We start from the raw sequence: 22,622 nt of genomic DNA, 5'->3' as shown, positions 1-22,622 counted from the left end.
AGGCTGGTGGATCACCTGAGGTCAGGAGTTCGAGACCAGCCTGAGCAACATGGTGGAACCCTGCCTCTACTAAAAATACAAAATTAGCCGTGTGTGGTGGCGCATGCCTGTAATCCCAGCTACTTGGGAGGCTGAGGCAAGAGAATCGCTTGAACCTGGAAGGCGGAGGTTGCAGTGAGCTGAGATCACACCACTGCATTCCAGCCTGGGCAACAAGAGCGAAACTTCGTCTCAAAAAAAAGAAAAGAAATGACGGAGGGAAGTCTTGGGGAAGGTATAAAATAAAGCCGTGTCGAGAAGTGGTTAAGAGAGTGGTGTTCATATACAGGCTGCCATCTCTCTGAGGTTTCTCCTTTTGTGTAGGAAGAGCTAAATTAAGTGGTGCTTCGAGCAAGAGGAGGTCCTGCAGAGAAACGATGCATACAAGTCATCTTGGCACAGGTAAGGGGTGGTGACTAGCAGGGCTAGCAGCTGCAGAGTAAGTAAGGGCCAAGTTCTCAGTGGAGCGCATAAAGTTGGGGTGGGCCAGATCAGCTTTATATAAGACATTTTTGGCCAGGTGCAGTGGCTCACACCTGTAATCCCAGCACTTTGAGAGGCCGAGGCGGGTGGATCACAAGGTCAGGAGTTCGAGACCAGCCTGGCCAATATGGTGAAACCCTGTCTCTACTAAAAAAAAAAAAAAATATATATATATATACACACACACACACACACACACACACACACACAATAATTAGTTGGGTGTGGTGCGGTGGGCACCTGTAATCCCAGCTACTCGGGAGGCTGAGGCAGGAGAACTGCTTGAACCCAGGAGGCGGAGGTTGCAGTGAGCCGAGATCATTCCATTGCACTCCAGCCTGGGTGAAAGAGCAAGACTCTGTCTCCGAAAAAAAAAAAAAAAAAAGACATTTTCACTCACACCTGCTGGGGATGGTACAAAACCCAGTGTCTCCATGGGTGGGGTCCTCATGGTGCTGGACAATACAGCTCAGAAGCAATGGGCCACAGAGTGTAAAATGTGGGGGTGTGTCAATGTGATCCCAAGAGCTGAGAATCTGAGTGGTGTGGTTGTGGGGGGCAGCACAAAGGGCAGGTGGGAGAGAAGGGATGAGTTGGTAGAGGAGGGGATGGGAGCAGGCCTCGGTCAGAGAAGGGGAGTCGAATGCACAGATGTTGGGGCAAGGGCTACAGGGATGGCAGGAAAGTGCTGGGTTGGCACACGGATGGCATGGTTGAAGACCGCCACCATCAACATGGACATCAGAGCAACAGAGACAGGCTAGGAACAAGTGTGGGGAGTGAAAGAGAATAGGGACAGAAAAAAGGATGAAAAAATAGAATCTTGGAAATGCTTTTAAGTGGAAAAGTCTACATCTTTGGGAGGAAAGAAACAACAGAAGAGATGGCTTAAAACTGGTCCAGAAGGAACACGGCATTGAATTTCAGGCAGGTAGACAGCCTCCAAGTTATGGAGTTGGAAGGGCCCTCAGGGAGTCGTTCCCTTCTTCCTTAGGTCCAAGAGGTAGAGCCACCTACAGATACAGCTGTATGACCTTAGGCAATCTCTGTGAGTTTCCGTTTCCTCCCTTGGAAAATAAGGGAAATCACACAGGAAGCATCGCTGTTAAGATTAAGTAAGCGCCTGGCCCACTCGCCTGCACACAGCAAGTTCTTGCATACGGAGGCTAAGACATTTTTTTTTTAATCACACAGTTGCTGACTTTCTGGCCCCTTCTTACTTCCTTAGCTCTCTTTGGAAAGCTCCTGGAAAAGTAAAATGCAAAAATCATATTTTAAAATTTGTACTATCTTATCTCATGCTTCTGCTTCCTCCTTAAATGGTTGTCAGATTTACTAGTAATTTAGTAGGACTAATGATTTCAAAAATAAAAGTAAAAACATCAGGCTTAAATTGCCTACAGATCTCGAGCCTGTTTTAAGTGGTGCTTCAAGGAAGAGGAGGTCCTGCAGAGAAACGATGCATACAAGTCGATGCATACCTGGGATTACAGGTATGCATACAAGCCACCAACTAAAACAGGCTTCTCAGGGACAAGTTCATGGCTCCTGTACTTCCTCAGTGTTTTAAGTGCTGCCTTGTACTTGATAAGAGCACTAGATAAGAGCAAGTGCACCGACGGGATTTTTGAGGTGGTAAAACTACCCTGAATGATACTATAATGTGGGATACAGGTCATTACGCGTTTGTCCAACCCTAAACAATGTACATCACCAACAGTGAGCCCTAATGTAAACCTACGGACCCTGAGTGATGGTGTGTCAACACAGGTTCATCAGTTGTAACAAATGTGCCAGTCTGGTAGAGGATGGTGATAGTGGCAGACTGTGCACGTGTAGGACTGATGGGTATTTGGGAAATCTGTGTACTTTATTAAATTTTGCTGTGAACCTAAAACGGCTCTAAAAATACGGTCTGGGTCTGGCGTGGTGGCTCACACCTGTAATTCCAGCACTTTGGGAGGTTGAGGAGGACGAACTGCTTGAGCCCAGGAGTTTGAGACCAGCCTGGGCTAACATAGTGAGATCTCATCTCTACAGTTTTTGTTTTGTTTTGTTTTGTTTTTTTTAATTAGCCAGGCATGGTGGTGTGCACCTGTAGTCCCTGCTACACGGGAGACTGAGGTGGGAGGATCGCTTGAGCCCGGGAGGTAGAGGTTGTGCCACTGCACTCCAGCCTAGGTGACAGAGCAAGACCCTGTCTTAAAAAAAAAAAAAAATCCTTGTTAGATGAATGAAAAAGTAAGTAAACATGATTTATACGAATGTATTATTCATTGACTATAGAAAAGGATTTTAAATGGTCACCTTTGGCTTCCTCCATTAATAAGTATTTTAAATCAATGATAAGGTAATGATCACTTCACTGCCTTTCTCTCTTTACCTCATCCCTTCCCACACCCATCCACCCACACACTTGGGGACCTTCAGTGGGAACAGGATGTTTACTGCTTTGTGTATCTGTGTCAACTGGCAGCACTAGCATATGCTAAGTGCCCGGAGGCAGACTGGAACAATCAGAGAAGAGGGCACCAGGGACGAGCCCGACAGCACATCAGGAGGAAGGGCTGGATCCAGCCAAGAGAGTTTCCGGTACACAAGGCCGGGACGGGCAGGGAGAGGCTGCTTAGCTAGGAAAAGGCACCGGGAGCGATCTGGAAGAGAATTACTGGTCTCTAATTGTGTACTTTGTGTGTCTCTCCCCAGGGAGATTGTACTTTAATGGAAGTAAGAACGAAATCTTGTATTTCTTCAACATCTCATGCAACAATATTCAACGTCTTATGTGCACTTCCCGACGTGCCCTTTTCATAGCCCTTTAGAAACGCGAGGAAAAAGGTTGCCTCTTTCAAATCCACAAGAGTTATTGGCACCACGGAGGAAACCTATCCGCAAAGGCTGGGGCTGGGGCCTTTGTGGGCTGAGTCCACCTTGGGCAGCACTAGAAATGGGTGGGCTTGTCAGTGCCTGCTCTGGGTAGGGGCGGCTACAGGGCTCTGTGCACAGGACTTAGGGTTAGGAGGACGAGCCTGGCGTGTGTGAACAGCGCGGAAGGTGCTGGGGAGGGGGCGTACCACTCGGTCTGAGTCCAGGTGAGATTCAGGGATCGGAAGGAGCTTGTGAGATACTGGCCTTTTCCTCTTCCTCCTCTCCATCCCAGTCCTTCCCACTTTCTCTTCGTCCTGTCATTTAATGGGCCAAATTATGGAAATGAAGGTATTTTCTGTTATCCACTGAATCTGCGGAATCGCCTTACAGGCACCCATTATAGAAGTGGGTGGAAAGAGGATTATCCATTTCTACCCCCCAAAGAGAAACGGGGGCGGAGAAAAGGGAGAAACGAAACGTGCTCGTTGCAAATTGACTCAACTGAATTCACTTTCTTGCCAGCAACCCCTCCCGCTTCCCAGACCCAAAATAAGGTCCGAAAAAGCCTAAGTGTCCTCTTCGGCTGTAAAGAATCCACTCGGGCCCACTCGGGTCCTGCCAGCCAGGGCTGCAGAAGGCGAGGCGGTCTCCCTGCAGGACTCGGGAGCCGAACATTCGGAGAACAGACATCTCCGCTCCAGAAAACAGGAGAATTTGTGCAGGAGGGTGCAGACAGGACAAAGAGAGAGGAACCAAAGGAAGAGAGCACAATAGAACAGCTGATAGGCTCGACTTGGAAAGCCAAGGCAGCTCAGGACCAAATCAGCAGCACCGAGTGGAAGCTGAGCTGCCAACAGCCAGGCCAGCACCGGCGGGGGCGGGGCGCGCCCGCTCAGCCCGCCTCTCTGGGCGGGGTTCTCCTCTCAGGCGGAACACCATTGGTCTCTCCGCAGCCCCTCCACCCAATCAGCGCGAAGACGGGTCCCGCCGGCACCGCCCGCCTCTAGTGCGGGCCGCTCAGCCAGGCTCAGCCCAACAGGTGAGGCCGGACGGCTGGGCTGGTCACGTGGCCACGGCGGACTACCCGGCCAGCCGAGGGGCGGGGGAGGCGGCCCCAGTCTCGGCTGCCAGCCCTGCCCCCGCACTGGGAAGCTCCGCCATCTGTGTCCGGCTCAGCGGCCCCCGGGCCAGAGGCGGCGATCCCGCGCGACACCAGGGGCGCGTCGATTGATGCCCGAGGCCGGGTGGCTCGGAGCCATTTTCCCTGCCCGTGGCAGCGCCCCCGGCCACCCTTCCAGAACGGGATGTCCAAGCCAACGCCCCCCTAGCTCCCGAAAGGAGCGGACACGTGGCAACGTCGGGGGCAGCTGGGGCCCTGCTGGACACTTCCGTCCGCAGACCTGAAAAAGGGGGGCAGCTCTCCCTCCAGCTCCATTCATTAAATCAAGAGTGGGATTCTCACTGCTCTTCCCAATGTTTTTTTCACTCTCCATTTGCTTCTCAAATCTCACATTGCCCAGAACCATCTTTCAGCATTTTATGGGTTTCTAAGCAAGTGTAACAGTATTAAGCAGTGTGGGGCAAAGACTTGGGAGAAAACAGGGATTCTGAATCCTACGTGTAAGGTGTTTCATGGACACACATGGAATCGTTCACATTCTGGGCAATGGCGTTTAAAATAGTGACCCCTTGGCGAGAGAGTCTGGGCTGAAACACAATCAACTTGATGTTAAACCAGAGTCTTATTTTCTCACATCTGCCATATTTAGAACAAAAATATCTTATTCCAACAATGTATAGTGTGTGTACTTTTTTTACTGTCCGGAAAATATAAACTCCTCTCGGACAGTACTCTTTAACCAGCTCTAAATCTAAAGATACGCACTCATAATTTTTACAAACAGCAATCTTTGGGAGGCAAAACCTGTGCAGTACAACTTTGCTATTTAAACATGTTTCATCCATGACACAATGAAGTACATTTTCTGAATGAGCCAGTAACAAGATATTTTTAATATTTTTCAAGTTACCGAAATGTGTGTGAAATTTGTATTTAAAAGAATTTATAAAGGAAATTAATACCACTTTTATCTATGTACAAATAAAATTAATGGTGGGTTTTATTAGCATTAGCAGTATTTTAACACATAGCCTCTTGGCTGCCATAAAAATTATTTATTATCATTTTATTAAGATGGTAATTGCTTCTCACGTCCTAAACTTTTCCCCAAATCTCTTGACAAGAAAAATCAGAAATAAAAATCAGCATGCACGAACATCAGTTTTATTTGATGTTAGTTTTATTTTGGCATAGTTTGAGAGAAACCCGAGAGTTCCAACAAGGTAATGTTTTAAATATATAAAAAGTTTCATGCTCTACTTACAATTAGTTTTCAAAGATATCAGTATCTCCTTTCTTTTCAGTCATGGTAAATGTTTTCATTCGAGGTAGGCAGCATATTGTTTTCATTAAACTTGAAAATATGCCACATACTTGGGGGACTCATTTTGCTGGAATTCCTGACTATCCCAACAGCCTAGGATTGAAATTTCTCTTACTGTCTGAAATCCTCGACTGTTAAATGAGAGAGGTAGCACCCTATTTGGAAACTAACTCTATTCACAGCAAAAGAAATGCTCATTATGCCCTGCCTTTAGAGTAGGCATTTTGTGTTTCTGTCAATCAACTTAATTTCCATGTTCATAGAGTGAGAACATAAAGTATTCAAAAAACTACTGTCATAGAAACCAGTCGGCAAGCAGCCTGAGTCACGTATTTCAGTTCTGAACCTTGAAATAAATGCCACCTCCCTGATTCATAAAACTAGCTGACTGGTGAGTTTTTAAAAAAATTCCTGGTGTGCTTTTAATTATAAATAATTTTAGTGATTCAAGGAGTCATTTCATATAACCAGAAAACCTTATTCCTACAACATATTATAAACAAAAAGATAAATCAGCATACGTATGTGGAATGAGGTTATATGACATATTGACTTTTCAAAATATTAAAAAGTTTTTTTTTTTTCAGACTAAAACATCAAACTAGAAACACAGAAGCTGTGACAGGTCATTTTAAAGTTTCAAGCAATACAACTTTAGCTGGAAAAATATCTTTCACAAATACTAGTCTATGCTAAATTGTAAATTTTCAATTATCAAGTTCCATTAAAAAACATAATCTAGTTTAGCCAACATGTAATTCCTAATTGTAGTATTCTATTTTGATAAATATTTTTAAGACATGTACTGCAACCTAATTTTTAGAGACCTGTTCAATGATAACATATCATTTGGAAAATAATAAGTGTAATCTAATTCATATATTTTAGCATCATATTTATCTAAAACAAATGGGTTGCTATTAAATTTTGACTATTTTATTAACCCAGAGCATCTGGGAAAACACTTATGATTAGGTTAATTTATGTTATATTTTCCCTTCAACTTGTAAAAGATTAATCAACCATTTTATGGTCTAATTTAGGTGCCTAATTAAAAACAGAGTTCAACACATGCTCCACTGTCTTGCTAATAAATCTTGAGAGCTTTGTAACATGATGGTTTGTATTTCAAATTGTTGCACACAAATGTAGAATTTTTTTTTTTATCTTCACCCAGCATCTTGGAAGTGAGTTACATACTTGGTTTAAACTCTGGGACTAAGAGAGTGCAATTACTTCAAAATGGATTATCCCCAACCAGATCTTATCTTAAATTTCCCTCAGTGAAGACAGAAACATTCTTTGCTACCAGGTTTTCTGAAGTAGACTAGAAAAATACGAGGCAATTTTGTTTTCTCAGCATTTGTTAAATTTAAAATGTAGGGAATATAGCTATTTTCAGCTATTAGCTTTCAAGAGAGAGATTTCTGAAGTTACAGGGTTTTCTATGTTCATTCTAAATGAATCTGCTAAAAGTGTTAGCTATAATTGTCTGCTGGTTAATCAGTACAAGTTAATTATGAACTTGATTTGGGGGCACTCTTTTTATGAATAAATTAATTCCAAGAAGTTCTGGAACATGTCATTTAACCTCACATCCTCCCAGCCTTAAAAAGGACAAATGGCAGAGGATAAATCTCCTCAAGAGGGACACTTGCTATGTTTTCTCTGGATGCTTGAGGGATTTTTTGCCATTTTAGTGACTCCCTTGATTCTAACTGTCCTTTGCAGAAAAATGAAACTGACACAGTGGTGTGAATATCCTCACTCTAGTTATCAACCAATGTTAGATGTAGTAACTATCCTGCTTGGGGGCTGATATTCTTTTCAAGTGAATGACAAAATCTGCAGTCTGCGCTGAGACCACTAAAGGCATGTCAGAAAGCTGTCAAACTCTTCTAAAGCAAACTCAGTTTTGGACCCATGCTATATGATAAATATCTAGCTTCAATCACTTAAGCGAGGAAGTGTGATCCAGAATGGTCCAGAATGATCTCTGGAGCAGGACTGCCTGGGTTGGTATATTAGCTTTGGTACTTCCCAGCTGTGAGATCTTGGGCAAATTGCTAAACCTCTCTGTGCCTGTGTTTCCTCATCTGTAAAAGTACCTACTTCACAGAACTGTAATGAGGATTAAATTTGCTAATCCTGTAAAACTTGAAACAGTGCCTGGAACATAGGGAAAACATTCGGTAAGTGTTAGCTACCACCATTTATTATGCCACACACACACACACACACACACACGTACAATATACTTTGTTTAATGTGGGCCACAGCATTAACGTGTCAGCTTATTTTGTATAACGCAGAATGGAAAGTGGGGCCGAGGTGGTAGAGGGAGTTTCTGCCGCTGTACAGTCTAAGGCATATTTTTGTATAACAAACAATAACTACACAATATTTGGCTAACTTAATTCCCAAACTGAGGTCATTACAATTTAAGAATATCTACCAACACTTAAGTAAAATCACAAAGACAAACTTTAAAAGTTACAGATCTAATTTTTGGTCATTCAAACTTTAAATTAACATCCCAAGCCTAAATGTAAAGGGCAGGTTCTTTCTCCATCTTAGCATATGTGAAATTCTCCTGAACCACAGCCCCCTGTTTCCCAAACACTATGGGGTACCCATGGAACAGGAAGTAACACCCAGTTTCACCAGCCTGCTTGATGAGCCTCTCTGTGAGGTTCTCATTGGTGCCTGCTAAGTTTGGGAGGCCTGCTTCAAGAGGGCTGCAAAATGAATTGGAAAAGTCAACCCAGAAGAGTCATCATCGCAGACTAAAACCAACTGGAGTTCCAGTGTGGATGGACAGTGCGTACTAGCACGTTTGATTTTTGCAGGGTTAAGGAGGTAGAAAGGCTGCCACTCTGGCCAGTGGCAGCGTCAGCTCTGTACACCACCTCGGTGGGTTCCATCTCACCATGACCCCTCCTGATCCGGCTGATGGTGTCTCCTTTTGCCAAGTGGAAGGAAGAGCAATCAAACTCCGAGATGTCATGCAAATCTGCCAGGCCCTGGGCTACTGGTTAGGCCACTAGCAGGCTGTGTATCAACCGATTAAACCCATTAACCACTCACAGACACAGCCACGACCTCGTTCTCTAACAGATTACGATGCTGATCCTCAGACTCAACCATTCGTGCCCATCGTTTTTTGTTCTTAATGCCTTCAAAATGTCTCCCCACTCTCATATTCTCTAGTTTTTGAGGACTTGTTTTAACTAGGTTTCTGAATTACAACTCTCCCTGGTTAATTACTATTTATACTCTTCTCCAATTGGTTGCCTGACTGCAGGGACAGAGCGGAGGTACAATGGAGCACACCTCTGGCACGGAGCAAAGCTTGGCAGAGAGGAGAGAACTCCAACGAGGGCGAAGGGTGCACTCTGGGTACCAGATTTTAGGTAATGCGCTCTGGGTCAGGAGTCTCCTCCTGGCGTGGTCTGTTTAAAGTTAAAAAGGACGCCTTCAAAATAATTGTGACGTCCATACCTTTGCCCAGACATCCATTCGTTTTTCTTAAGTAATCAACATTTTTAAAGTAAACAGATGGCATTTAAAAGATTTTTTTCCCCCTTGGAAAATATCCACCAACTCTGCGGCCGCGCCAGGAGCTGCTGGTGCAGTCCAGGAACGCAGTGTTTGGGGCCAGTTGCGGCATTTACAGTGGGCTCCTCCGGCCGCCCGATCCGCCGGGTCACCGCCCCGGGCCCTGTGCCTCCTGGACCCGGGAGTCCTGCTTGTCAGTTCAGGGAGATGGCTCGGGAGGACGAAGAACCTCCCGCCTCCCGCGGCCCAGCCAAGCCCTTGCGGCCCCCCGGGTCCCGCCGCCATGCGTGGCCGCTCGCAGCGCAGCCCCCGGGCGCAAGTCCGCACCCGAACCTCCAGGGCTGCGCTGTCCGCTGCAGGCGCGCAGCGAGGGTTTCCACGCGGGTTTCGTTCTTCATTCAGCGTTTTTTAGTCAATCAAAAAGAACGTGGCAGGTGGAGGGCAGCCTCCTAAGAGACTGCGTGAGCCTTCCTGTGGGGATTTCCATAGCTTGCCCCAGGTGCTTCAAAACCGCCTGACATTAAGGGTTCAGTCCTTTTCCTGCCAGTTCCTCCCAACCCGGCCCCAAGTGTGTCTGATCCCAGAAAATCCTAGGCTGCCTCGGGCTCTGGCGGGTTCCACCTGGAAAGGCGCTAGTTATAGCCTGCCGCCTGGCCCTGGAATCACCATCCCAGGAGGAGGGGGAGTGGTGGTGGTAGAAGTCATAACAATACAATCGGTGACAATAGCTAACAATTAGAGAGGCCCTCACGTGCCTGGGAGGCACCTTACCGTACTAGCGCATTCACTCTTCCCATCCCTGCCCAGAACCTGCATTATTCCCACTGCACAGATGAGAGCACCGAGGTTCACGCGACTAACCAGGACGTGAATCCAGGCGTCGGACTCCAGAGACCCCATTCTCATCCACCAGTGTCCCGAGAATGGGTCACAGCCTGGGAACGGTGGGAAAGGTGACTGTCACGGCTGGCTAAACCTCGAGACTTGGGCAACTCCTGACAATAATAAAAAAACATTAAGGACAAAGGGGAAGGGGTAGGACGAGGCTGGGAAGTGAGCGGTTTTAATCCGCGGGGTCAGCCCTCTTTTATTCTCCAACCCACCCAGGTCCCGACAGTGGGGTGGGCACAGGGAGAGGGGTTCAGTTATCTTCTCCTCTTTTGTTTTCCCAAGTCTTGAGCCTCTGTGAAGCTAATTGGGCCTGGAGGGGTGTCTGAATGTCGTGCTGGCTGGGGTTACGGGTGGAGACCCCAACGAAAATGTAGGGGTCGGTACCTGGGCCCCTAGTCAAAGACAGTTATCGGAGGCCGAAATCTAGACCTCCTGCCCACTCGCACCTTACCCGAAGCTCGGGCAACCCAACAGCTCACCCCAAAGACCAGCAGCTGCGGAAAGCAGTGGGCAGAGGTAGTGATTATGACCCCGGGGCCGCTGTCCCTTTGGAACCTGACCCGCAACCCGACTCGAGAACAGAATTTCCGGAAGCCGCGACCTCGAAGCAACCCTCATTTCTCAATCAATGGGCCCCGAATATTCTTTGCTCCGGACGTGTAAAAGCCCCGCGGAGACACGCGTCCTTGCTTTCCCTATCCCAGCACCGAGACCAGGGAGGCGGAAACGGGCGGCGGTGCCCGGAGGCCCGGACGCCTTCAAAGCCTCGCGCCGCTCCAGCCGGTTGCAGTGCGCGCCTTCGCCCGACAGGGACCAGCACAGCTCCACGCTCCGCGCGCCGCCCGCCCGCCAGGCGGAGGCGCCGGGCCACCCGCCCGGCTCACCCTCCCGAGACCAGGCGGCTCGCGAGCGAGGCGGGTCTGACCCCCTTGGGGTTCCGGTAACCAGGCGGACTGTAACAAAAAGTTAACAGACTCTGCGGCCTCGCCCGGACGCCGCGGCCCCCACCCCCTCTCCCCATCTGGGAAGCAGAAGCTGCTCTAGAAGTTCGTTGAGGGCGGAGACCGACCAAAGGGGCTCAGAACATTCCCAGCGTCTCGGGCTCCGGGAGGAAAAAATTTAAAACGAGTCATAAAATACGATTCGGGTCGGATACCCCCATGGTTAGAGGGTGGCTCGCTTTGCTGAGGGCGGTCTCAGTCGCTGCCCTTCTTCTTTGCGGCGAGGTCGCCTGATTAATTCAAGGGCACCAGTGCTCCGCGAGAACTTTCTGTGGGTTGTGACGAGAACCAAGCGGAGCGCAACCCTCACCGCACCCGGACAGGATGCGCTGCGCAATCTGCGGTAGTTTCCCTGCCCTACCCCGGGTGGTCCGAAGCTGTAACCCTGCCAATTCCCTATCATACGCCATGTCTCCCTTAGCTCAGGGTCTGAATCGATGATGGAGACCCTGCCCCTGGCAGGGAAACTCACCGGTACCAAGCGAGGCCCTTGTCGTAGCTGCGATCGAAGAAATGGGGCTCGGCGCCCACGGCGCGCACGTCGGGGTGCACGCGCAGAAACTCCAGCAGCGCCCGCGTGCCGCCCTTCTTCACGCCGATGATGATGGCCTGCGGCAGCTGCTTGCTCCCAGACCCACTGAAAAAGCTGGAGATGGGGCTTGGGGAGTCCGGCACCTCGGGACTCTGCTCCTCTGGGCTTGCAGCGCCCTCGGCCATCTCCTTGCCTGAAGCCAGTGGGGTGGCTGGCGGCGCCCGGAACGGCAGCCTGGGGGGCGTCCCGTCCGGAGCTGTGGCCAGGGCTGGCGGGTCGTGTGCGGCGCGGGACCCAGAGCCCAGGAGCAGCAGCCCCGGCGCGGCGGCGCAGGAGCCGGCGCACGAGTACAGGAACATATAGAGCCAGACGCAGAGCATGGCGAAGAGCAGCGCGAGCTTCCTCCTCACCGGTGGCGGGGGCGGCGGCGGCTGCGGTAGGAGCCGGCCGGGGACATCGAGGCAAGATCTGCCGCCACTCAGGCGCTGCCCCATGCGCTGCCCGCGGGCGCGGCCAGGGGCATGGCTCAGCACATGGCGTGGGTCCCGCCGGGCAGTGAGCGCAGAGAGGGTTCCCCGGGACGCTGGACGCCCGGGTGGCTCGGTTTATTGCCCCCGTGTGCCCGCGGCCGCCGCTGCTGCTGCTGCTCTTCCCCAGGTGGCGGCGGCAACTGTAGCGGCGGCTGCTCTTGACATGTTGCCCGGCAGGAGCTGCAACTGGAACGGAAAGTCGGGACGGCGGTAACTGCTGGGCGAGGGTCTAGCTCCCGGGGCGCGACGACGCGCTCGGGGCCAGGAGGACGTTGCACTCTCGCGCCCTGGCCACTCTAGACTGTGCGCACCGCCGCACGCCGGGGCTGCCTCCTTGCAGTCCTAAGAACTGAGCCTCGAGCAGCCCCGGCACTTCCCCGCAGAGGCTGCGGAGGCGAACTGCGCAGGAAGAGAGCTGTGGACCGAGGTGGAGTGGGCGGTCCCGGCCTTCCAGAGTGACGGGCTGCTCTACCTACCAAAAACCCCGAACGCCATGCAAATACAGGCGCTTCTCCGAGAGCTCAGCAGCCAACCCGCTCCCAGGACGAGGGGGTGTGGAAAGGCTTCTGGGCGGTGTAGGGCGGTCAGGGGTTTCTATTGGCTTCGGAACAAGGGGCGGGCCTAGAGGGGCGGAGTTAGGGGCTGGTGACAGGAGCAGATGGTGGGAAGAATGCTGCAGTGACCTAGCGCTGGGAGAGGTCCTACCCTACTGAGTGGTGCGCTCCCACACCCGCACGCATTTCCGCACTCGTTCCCTAGAAGCCAGCCTTGGCGGTAGTTGCCCAGATGTTGGGACACGAGTCCCCATCCAGATGTTTCGCAGGAGGTTTCGTGATGCTTACGTGTTGCAGAGTAGGGAGGCGGTTGGAGGAGGGACAGCAGGGTCGGAGATGCACTAGGCACTCGAATCCCCCCCCCCCCCCCCAACCCACGCCGGGGACTCATTCGGAGACCCTTCTGGGACAGGCACGGGATTAGGAAGTTTAAGTAGAAAGGATGTTTGGGAATCGCTGTCGTGTGTGTGTGTGTGTGTGTTTGTGTGTGTGTGTGTGTGTCTTTCCTTCTTATTCTTTGCCAGGTTAGCTTGGCCTGCCGGTTAACTGAGATCAGTGTAAAGTGTCCTTAACAAAAATCTCCAGCCTTCCAAACTGCCGAAAGTAGGTTGGGGAGGGGAAAAGAGACAGGAGAAATTACCGGGAAGAGAGTCTGGTAAACAAAAGTTTCCTGGTCGAAACCTGTGCGTGGGAGTCATGTGTAGGAAGTTTTATCTGGATATGAGTTTGTTGGAGACGTTAGGTTTGAGAAAACTTTCCATCTCCCCCTTTTTCCTGAATAGATACAAAACCAACATTTGCCTTAATTTAGGAGACAGTTTGATTTGCTAACCTGTGACACTGATTATTTCGTGTTGTCATTCGCCACCGCTTTTTAAAAAGTCAAACATCAATATGGGACAAATCCATCACTGAGGTGCACTTATTTAATAGTGAAAGTCTACTCGAAGGCACCCCCAACCACATTTTCTTTGGCAAAATGACCCACCCACCCGGGACTGGGGCGGATAAACGCGTGTTCCAAGAAACAGCAACCGCTAGCTGGGGGACGTGCGGGTGAGCGGTGCTGCGCTTTGCTGAATTCTTGCCCAGGCGTTTGGAGTTCGGAAGCTGGAGATCAAATTCATACTGGTCGTGTTCAGGAAGTTTTCGATGCCTGCAACCCAGCCTCTGCGGGGCCAGAGGGCCTCCAACTCCTGGCTGCAAGCGGTTCCGGGGACAGAACATTCCTTCCGACTCCAACCCCAGCGCGACCCCCGGGGCTGAGTGTCACTCACGAAGTGACTCACCGGGAGCCGCCGCCCGCACTGTACTTACTTCACTGTCGGCGATGGCGGGCGCAGCGGAACCGACCGGAGCCCTGGTCCCTCGACCACGCTGTCCAGGACCAGCCACCAGCAGCCGGCCCCTCTCACTTCCTGAGTAAATGTTCCCAAGTGTCCCCGAGTTTACGCAGCCCCACCCTGGGTCCGGTCCCCCCTCGTCGGAAGCAAACGCAGAAAGCCAGACTGACCTTAGCACCCCTGGTTTGAAAATGTGCCTGGGCAGCGGTAATGGCCAGAGAGGATTCAGATAGCACAGCTGCCAGCACCGGACCCGTGCGCCCCGGCTGTGCTACGGGAGACTTCTTTGCAACTACTTTGAACCCAAGACGTTTTCTTACAAAACTGTTGAGGGAGGAATAAATTAGGCAGAGGATTTCCCTCCCGCTTTTATATTCTCCGCAATAACTTCTTTCTAGCTTTTCTTTCCGTGTCTCACTGGGACGTTGTGTTTGTTCTTCGAAGTGACTTATTCGCTCTTAATTTCATAATCTAATCCATTTATTTTAAACTTCTAAAACATGAGAACAAATATATTTCTGAGCACTAGCCCGACTCTATTTGGAAATGTGAGGAGAAAATAGTGTCTCCGTAGGGAGTGTCTTCAAATTTTATGTTATTTAGGTGGAAAATTCATGTTGTATAGGTGTGTGTTAGGCGAACTGTAGCTCCCACGTGGCTAACTTCAGGCCTGCCTGGGTGTGAGTCTTCCAGTGTTTTAAGGATTTTGACAATCCCAATATAAAAGGTCCCTGTCCTGAGGATTAGTAAAGTCTAATAAGTGAGCAATTACAAATTGAGGCAGCTGAATACATTTGGCGTTTCTTTTTTCCGGGGGTGGATTAAGGGAAGGAGGGAGTAGAGATAAAGATGTGGGCGTCGGAAATTGCTCTGACTGCAGCGCAGAGCTGAGCTCCCACAGCTAAGTCTCGGGCCGGACCCACCCGGCGTCCTTTCAATTCCAACTATTGAGAACCACAGGGGAGTTCGCGGTGCGCACCGCGCCGCGGGGCCTTCCCGGCACAAGGTCGGAGGGTCGTCTGGGGCCTGGACAGCGCCCGGGCGGGATGGGAAGCGGCGCCAGAGGACGACCTGGGCGGCGAACTGACTCTTTGGCCCTTTTGCCCACCTAGCTGATCCTCCCATTGCTCTAGAGAGTCGCAGGCTGCGCCGTGAAATTCCCACGCGCGGCGGTCACTCTCGGTCCACCCTTGGCAAGCGCCATCTCTCCCAACCGTCTTCACATTCCGCAGATGCAGAACCCAAGGCTCAAACCTGGACAGAGCTGGTAGCCAAATTAACCGTGAACCCAGTTTGAGCTTCTGCCCTTAACCTTTGCTCAGCCGTGCGGGGTTCCCCACGCTTGGACCCTGGGCATCAGCAAACTGCCACCACTAAAACCGAGGGAAAGGTTTTACCTCTGATAAACTCATTCAAAATGTTTGTATTCGGAAATGTAGAAAGGAGAGAATTGTATTTCAGCACGTCTATAAGGTTTATGTTTTATTTTGGTTGGTTTATTTGGTATTACCGAATAGGGTGCGCAGCTAGGGCCTCTCAGGGCTCTCATCCGGGAGGCAGCCCCTCTCCTTTACGACAGGGCAGGGCCGCCACAGGGGCCCTCTCCTCTCGCTCTTCCCCCAGGTCCTGCTGCCAACAGCCCTCTGTGCGACCCCAGTCGGGTCACTCTAAAATTTCACATCTGTAGAATGGGAGACTTGAGCCAAAAGATCCCCGCAGTATTTTCCGCCTGAAATTTCTCCGATTCTAGGCTCGGGATGGGAGGCTCCGCAGCTGCTCCAGCCTGCGGCCAGCTCCGCCTCCCCAACAGCCACCTTCTGGGGCCGAGCTCCTCTATACCCTCTGCGGCACCGCAAAGCAGGCATTTCCTGGGGCAGCCTGAACCGGTGGCCCAGAGCCCCAGTTCCTGCCACCGGAATCCGGACCTTCCTCCCGCTCCCCTCGCCAGCGAGGCGGCCCCTCGGGGGTTAGCAGCTGCGAGCTCGCTCCGCCTTCTCCAGCGGCCCGGTCGTGAAGGGCGGTCGGCGCCGCAGCGGCTCCGATGCCCGCCCGGAAGGGAGCGCTCTGGCCTCGGCCTCGCAGCTGCGGGACAGCCGGGAGCGGAGCAGAGGGCAGCCGCGGCCAGTTGTCTCCCCAGCGGACTGGGAAGGGAACTTTATCTCGGCCTGGACTCCCGCTGTACCTTTGTTCGGGGTTAGTGGTGAGGCTGCGGTCGTCCGAGCTCCTGGATGTCGCGGACGCCGCCATCCCCTCTTCCCGTAGAAGGGCCCAGGGCGCTGCTCGAGGCGCGGGAACCCCTGGCCAGAGGCGGGCACTGGCGCAGCCCCGCGGCTGCTGCTGGCCAAGCCGACTGCAGGGATGAGAAATTCCTTGTAAGAGTGGCTGGAAGCCTCCGCGGAGAGGGAAGAAACTTCCCAGAGCGAGCTCCCACTGCGCCTTGGGAATGGTGCACTTTCCAGTTCCAGTTGGACCCTCTGGGATTGTCACAGGAAGCGCTGCCATGTATGAGGAGCCCTCTGCAAGCTACAGAAGGATGGATGCTCTTAGCTTATAAATAAGATTTTGACGCCCTGGTTGGTTTGATGACTTGTGTCATGAGGAGTAGGGGTGTGCGCTGATTCCAAATTCTTCCACGCGGCATCCTGCTCTGGGCCGGAGCCTCCCTTGTCTCCTAGAGAAAGGGACAGGGAATCGAAGGATGGGGAGACTGAGGGAGAGGCCCCTATTCCGCACGCTGTCTCCTGGCTGGCTCCTGAAGGGCTGGCTGCTTCCCCCACCTGGAAGTCCAGGCCCCTGTTCGGAAGTCCTCTCCGCACAGCCCGACAGTCCCTTGGTTCTCTTATGATTGCTCTCCTCCCGCTTCGGGCCTAGGATGGCAAGGACAGCTCCCACTTACCAGAGCCAAGGCACTACGCCGTTCCTGGGTGTCCTCTTCTCCTCCAGCTCCTTTGTAAGTCCCATGCTCCTCTATTTACCTAGTGGAGGGTGTCATGCCAGGACCCTGGCATATGATACACCAGAGCTGCATTGCTTTTCCGAATCTGCTCAAGCTGTACAACACTTCTGAGCCTCAGTACCACCAGCCATCTGTGGTCCTCCATTTGTCCTCTTCTCCTACAAATACCTCCAGCCCCTCTCTTCCTCCATGATGCTTCTAGCATTGGAAATCTTCCAGGACAATTCTGCCTTCAAGTTTCCTAGCCTGAGCCACTGAGTTGATGGAGGAAAACGTGATAGAGATGACTCGTCCTCCTTTAATTTTCCCACTTCTATAAGCATATAAACGTGCCCTGCAACTCTCCTAAGTGTCCCCAGGAGACCCGCTTTCCCAGTCTCTGAGACAAACATTTCTTAGCCTTCTCTCCTGCAAGAGATAACATTTCTCAAAGTTTCTTTGAGCATGTAGATGCTGACAGGGGATGGTCTATCCCTTCCACCACCAAACCTCCACACCAGTTGGCACTCCACCCTTGTTATAATGGAGGAAGCTGCAGGCTAGTTCCAGCACAGTGAACCCCAGTAGTGTTTCGCTTCTCAGCCTTTGCCATCTCCTCATCCCTGAGCCATCTCCCTGTGGCAGATACTGATGGGCCACCAGCACTGCATCAGTGAAGGACTTGCTGCCCCAGCTGCTGGCGTGCTGTCAGCACAGCCTCCTGCAGTCCGCCTCTCCACGATTGCGGAAAGCATCTAGGCTGAAGGGTAGGTATGCTGCTTCCCAGGTGACCCCCGGCCAGTGACTGATGTAGAAGCTAAAGGTTTGCTCTTCCCAGCCCAACTTCAGACATCTCTGAAGGGCTGTTCAATCTCCAGAGCTTCTTGTGAGTCAGGGAAAGGGTGTTGGGTTCCACCACAGCTGACCTTCTCCCCCTGCCCACACCTGCTTCCTCCTCCTTCCTTCTACAGGTGCAGGTGCTGTATGCATTGGTTTATATGCTTCCTGTACATTTCCTCAGGAACCCAACCTGCACCCCTCCTTCTCTAAAGTATGGTTACCATCAGCATCCAGACATACTCCTTTTTTTTTTTTTTTTTTTTTTTTTTTGCTTCTCTTCATAGCAAAATATATGAACAGTTTTTACCTTTCACCTGTCATTTTCTTTTTATTAAGCTAGTTTTTTTCTTCAATGATGAAAAATTTATACAAGCCCTGAAAAGGATCAAATGTGTAAGAAATACAGAATATGACTCTCTCTGACCCCAAACTGCCAAACACTGTTTGCGAATAAAAGCAAAAAAGTATACATTCCTCTCCTCCCCTCCTTTCTTTACCCAAATGGCAGCATTAAAGAGCAATGTTCTGTCATATGGGTGATCGCTCTCTATCAGGGTATGTTTCTTAGAAACACTGACTACAGGTAACGTCAACTTAAAAATGATTGAAGTTATAAATGTCTCTTTATCCCTTGGAGCATTTCCTTTCCTTACCTCTAAACACATTTTCCTTTCCGCGGCTGCCCCCTGCTCCGCTCCCGGCTGTCCCGCAGCTGCGAGGCCTGGGCCAGAGCGCTCTCTTCCGGGCGGGCATCGGAGCCGCTCCAATGTCGCTGGAGTATGGTTTCCTAAATGGTACCTCTAAAGTTAAGAAGAAAGTGCAGGCTGGGCACGGTGGCTCACACCTGTAATCCCAGCACTTTGGGAGGCCGAGGAGGGCGGATCACGAAGTCAAGAGATCGAGACCATCTTGGCCAACAGGGTGAAACCCCGTCTCTACCAAAAATACAAAAATTAGCTGCGCATGGAGGCGCGCATCTATACTCCCAGTACTTGGGAGGCTGAGGCAGAAGAATCACTTGAACCCGGGAGGCGGAGGTTGCAGTGAGCTGAGATCGCACCACTGCACTCCAGCCTGGGTGACAGAGTGAGACTCCTTCTCAAAAAAAAAAAAAAAAAAAAAAAGTACAGTGCTTGTGTCTGGACTCATTTTTTAAACTACACATTTTCCTTGTAGACAGCATTTATTCACTCCTTAATTTTAAAAACTGGGTAAATAAGCATACATACTTGTTTTCATCCTTCCAACTTAAAATGAAGCAGTGTACACTTTATTTTACTCTATCAAGATTGATAATATTTGTAGTCTTAACTACCATTCCTGGAGTTCTCTACTTTTAGTTTTATGTTTATGTGACTCACAGGAGCGAAGAAATCTGAGAACTTCATTTTTGATACATTATAGTTGGCTGGAGTTCATGGAATGATTGGTTAATGTTCGATGTTGTTTGAGAAGTATTCATGGATGCTGTACTTTTTGTTGTCTTACCTGCTTGAGAATATCTGTCCGTTGCCTTTAATACTTGATGAAAAATTTGACAGAGTAGAGAATCTTTGGTTATAATGTACTATTTCTTTCCACTTAGAATTGAATGAAACTTGTTTTGTTCTCTACTTGCAAAGGATGTTGCTAGTTCATTCTTTGTGTCCATTCCGCATTTTCTCACATCCATTGAATATTTTCTTTCAACCAATGTATGTGTTATATCCAGCATGTCTATTTTTTGACTGTTAGTTTGCATGCCTCAATTGTCTATTTTTTTTTCTCAGTGAGCTCATGTTCTTGAGGGCTATCAGCTGCTTAGCAGACAATATTTAGTTGGGAAGGACAAAAATCCCAGACCATAGCCTGTGCCCCCTCCACTTGTTTTTTAGGGTAACGGGAACTCTGGTGTTGTCAATGAGGCTCAACTACTACCTATGGAACCTTCTTCGTACTAACTTCAGATGACTCCCACTGTCAGGGAAACTTCAAGTACCTGAGCTCAGGGTACTATTATTTCTTTTCTTTTCTTTTTTGAGACAGGGTCTCACTCTGTCACCCAGGCTGGAGTGCAGTGTGCCATCATGGCTCATTATAGCCTTGAACTCTGGGTTTAAGCAATCCTCCCGCCTCAGCCTCCTGAGTAGCTGAGACTTCTGGTGTGTGCTACCACACGCAGATAACTTTGCTTATTTTTTGTGGAGACGGAGTCTCACTATGTTGCCCAGGCTGGTCTCTAACTCCTGGACTCAAGCAATCCTCCTGCCTTGGCTTCCCAGAGTGCTGGGATTATAGGTGTGAGCCACCACACCCCAGCTAGCACTGTAATTTCTAATTGCTGCTTCCTTACCTTGTAGTTACATGTAGGGGAGGTGATGGGGGACCAAAGCTCCTCCTTCACCTATTTCCTATGGTGGTAACTGGCCCCCTTCTACTTTAGGTACCATTTTTCTTCCCCACAATGAAATACAAAAACCTTCTACCTTCCTAAGGTTTCTGGTGTTTTCCCCACCCTAAAGTCTGGGATCTCTTGCTTCGGTGGCATCTTTACAGTTGAATTCAAGGGAAGAAGTTTGCAAAACATGCTTTTCCAAAACTGTGACTCAAATTATCTGCTATTTTAAAAGCTGAATAACTTCACTAGCAGCTATTTTGACGTGGCTTTTCCGTATCAGTTTTAATTGAAACATAATATGTTTCCAGCTTTATGGTTTACTCACTACTTAAGGAGTATATTTTTAGGTTTTTTTTTTCTATTTTGCTTGTTTTGTTCTATTTTTCAGAATACGGTCATGTGCTGCAAAACACAAAAGGACCACATATAGGACAGTGGTCCCATAAGATTATAATACTGTGTTTTTGGAACCAACCCAAATGTCCATCAATGATAGACTGGATTAAGAAAATGTGGCACATATACACCATGGAATACTATGCAGCCATAAAAAAGGATGAGTTCATGTCCTTTATAGGGACATGGATGAAGCTGGAAACCATCATTCTGAGCAAACTATCACAGGGACAGAAAATCAAACACCGCACGTTCTCACTCATAGGTGGGAATTGAACAATGATAACACATGGACACAGGGTGGGGAACATCACACACCAGGGCCTGCTGGGGGATGGGGGAAGGGGAGAGGGATAGCATTAGGAGATATACCTAATGTAAACGATGAGTTAATGGGTGCAGCACACCAACATGGCACATGTATACATATGTAAAAAACCTGCACGTTGTGCACATGTACCCTAGAACTTAAATAATAAAAAATAAATAAAAAATACTATTTTTACTGTATCTTAGATACACAAACACCCTTGTGCTACGATTGCCTACAGTATTCAGTACAGTAACATGCTCTACAGGTTTGTAGCTTAGAAGCAATAGGCTGTACCATATGGCCTAGGTGTGTAGTAGGCTATGCCATCTAGGTTCATGTAAATACACTATGTGATGTTTGTATAACAACAAAATGACCAACTACACACTTCTCAGAGGTATTCCTGTCATTAAGCAACATAGGACTATACTAATTATGAACCCAATATATCTCCTTTGTCTTTCATGCTTATACTTTTCTGTATAATAGTTTCAAATCTTAGATGTTCTCCAATTTGTAATGTGTGTATCATTTCCTTTGGCCTGTCTAGTTGATCTCTGAACAATTCAATTATTTTCATTCTTTTTTTATTTTGTCATTTTGTTCTTCTCTTTCACTCTTTTCTGCCATCTGTCTGTCAGCAGCTTGCTTTTCTATTTCTTCTGTTGTTTTTTAGCATTTTACATGAACATGTCTATTCTTTAATCTTATTTGTTTTTCAGAAGGGTCATGTTATTTGTAATTCTTTGAGAGTTAGGGAATTATTATTCTTCCTCATCACTTTTTTTGTAATAAGCTTTATTTTTTAGAGCATTTTACATAAAAATTGAGTGGAAAGTACAGAGAGTTCCCATATATCTCCCTTAACACAGACACACACACACACACACTATATTAGTCTGTTTTCACACTGCTATAAAGAAATACCTGATTGATACTGGGTACTTTATAAAATAAAGAGGTTTAATTGACTCACAGTTCCACATGGGTTGAGAGGCCTCAGGAAACTTACAATCATGGCAGAAGGTGAAGGGGAAAGAAGCACCCTCTTCACAAGGCGGCAGAAGAGAGAAGAGAGCAGGGAAACCACCACTTATACAACCACCAGATCTTGCAAGCACTCACTCACTATCATGAGAACATCGTGAGAAACCTCCCACCGGGTCCCTCCCTTCACATGTGGGGATTATGGGGATTACAATTTCAGATGAGATTTGGGTGGGGACACAGAGACAAACCATATCTCCCTTTCTCTCTCTCTCTCTCTCTCTCTCACACACACACACACACACACACACACACACACACACACACACACACAGACACACACACAGAGTTTCCCCTGTTATTAACTTCTTGCATTAGTGTGGTACATTTATTAACAACTGATGAGCCAATATTGATAAATTATTACTAATGAAAGTCCACAGTTTACATTAGGGTTCACTTTTGGTGTTGTACATTCTAGGGGTTCGGGCAAATGTATGCTGACACGTATCCAGCATACAGAACAGTTTC

The 22,622-nt window shown here is 49.1% G+C and overlaps 1 protein-coding gene across 2 annotated transcripts in view; it reads right to left on the bottom strand.

The window, feature by feature from the left end:
* Window positions 1-14,855, bottom strand: part of LOC101151182 (heparan sulfate glucosamine 3-O-sulfotransferase 3B1) — a 50,381-nt gene extending 35,526 nt beyond the window's left edge. For both annotated transcript variants that reach the window (XR_004067801.3, XM_019013713.4), the window contains exon 1: window positions 11,757-14,855. Coding sequence is in view for 1 of the 2 variants with exons in the window: in XM_019013713.4 (XP_018869258.2) it covers window positions 11,757-12,310 (554 nt within the window). In the remaining variant the exon portion in view is untranslated. The remainder of the gene's footprint in view (window positions 1-11,756) is intronic.
* Window positions 14,856-22,622: the final 7,767 nt, after the last annotated feature.

This window comes from Gorilla gorilla, chromosome 19 (assembly GCF_029281585.2).
Source record: "Gorilla gorilla gorilla isolate KB3781 chromosome 19, NHGRI_mGorGor1-v2.1_pri, whole genome shotgun sequence".
NCBI classification, from domain to species: Eukaryota; Metazoa; Chordata; class Mammalia; order Primates; family Hominidae; genus Gorilla; species Gorilla gorilla.
This window is presented reverse-complemented; position numbering and strand designations above follow the sequence as displayed.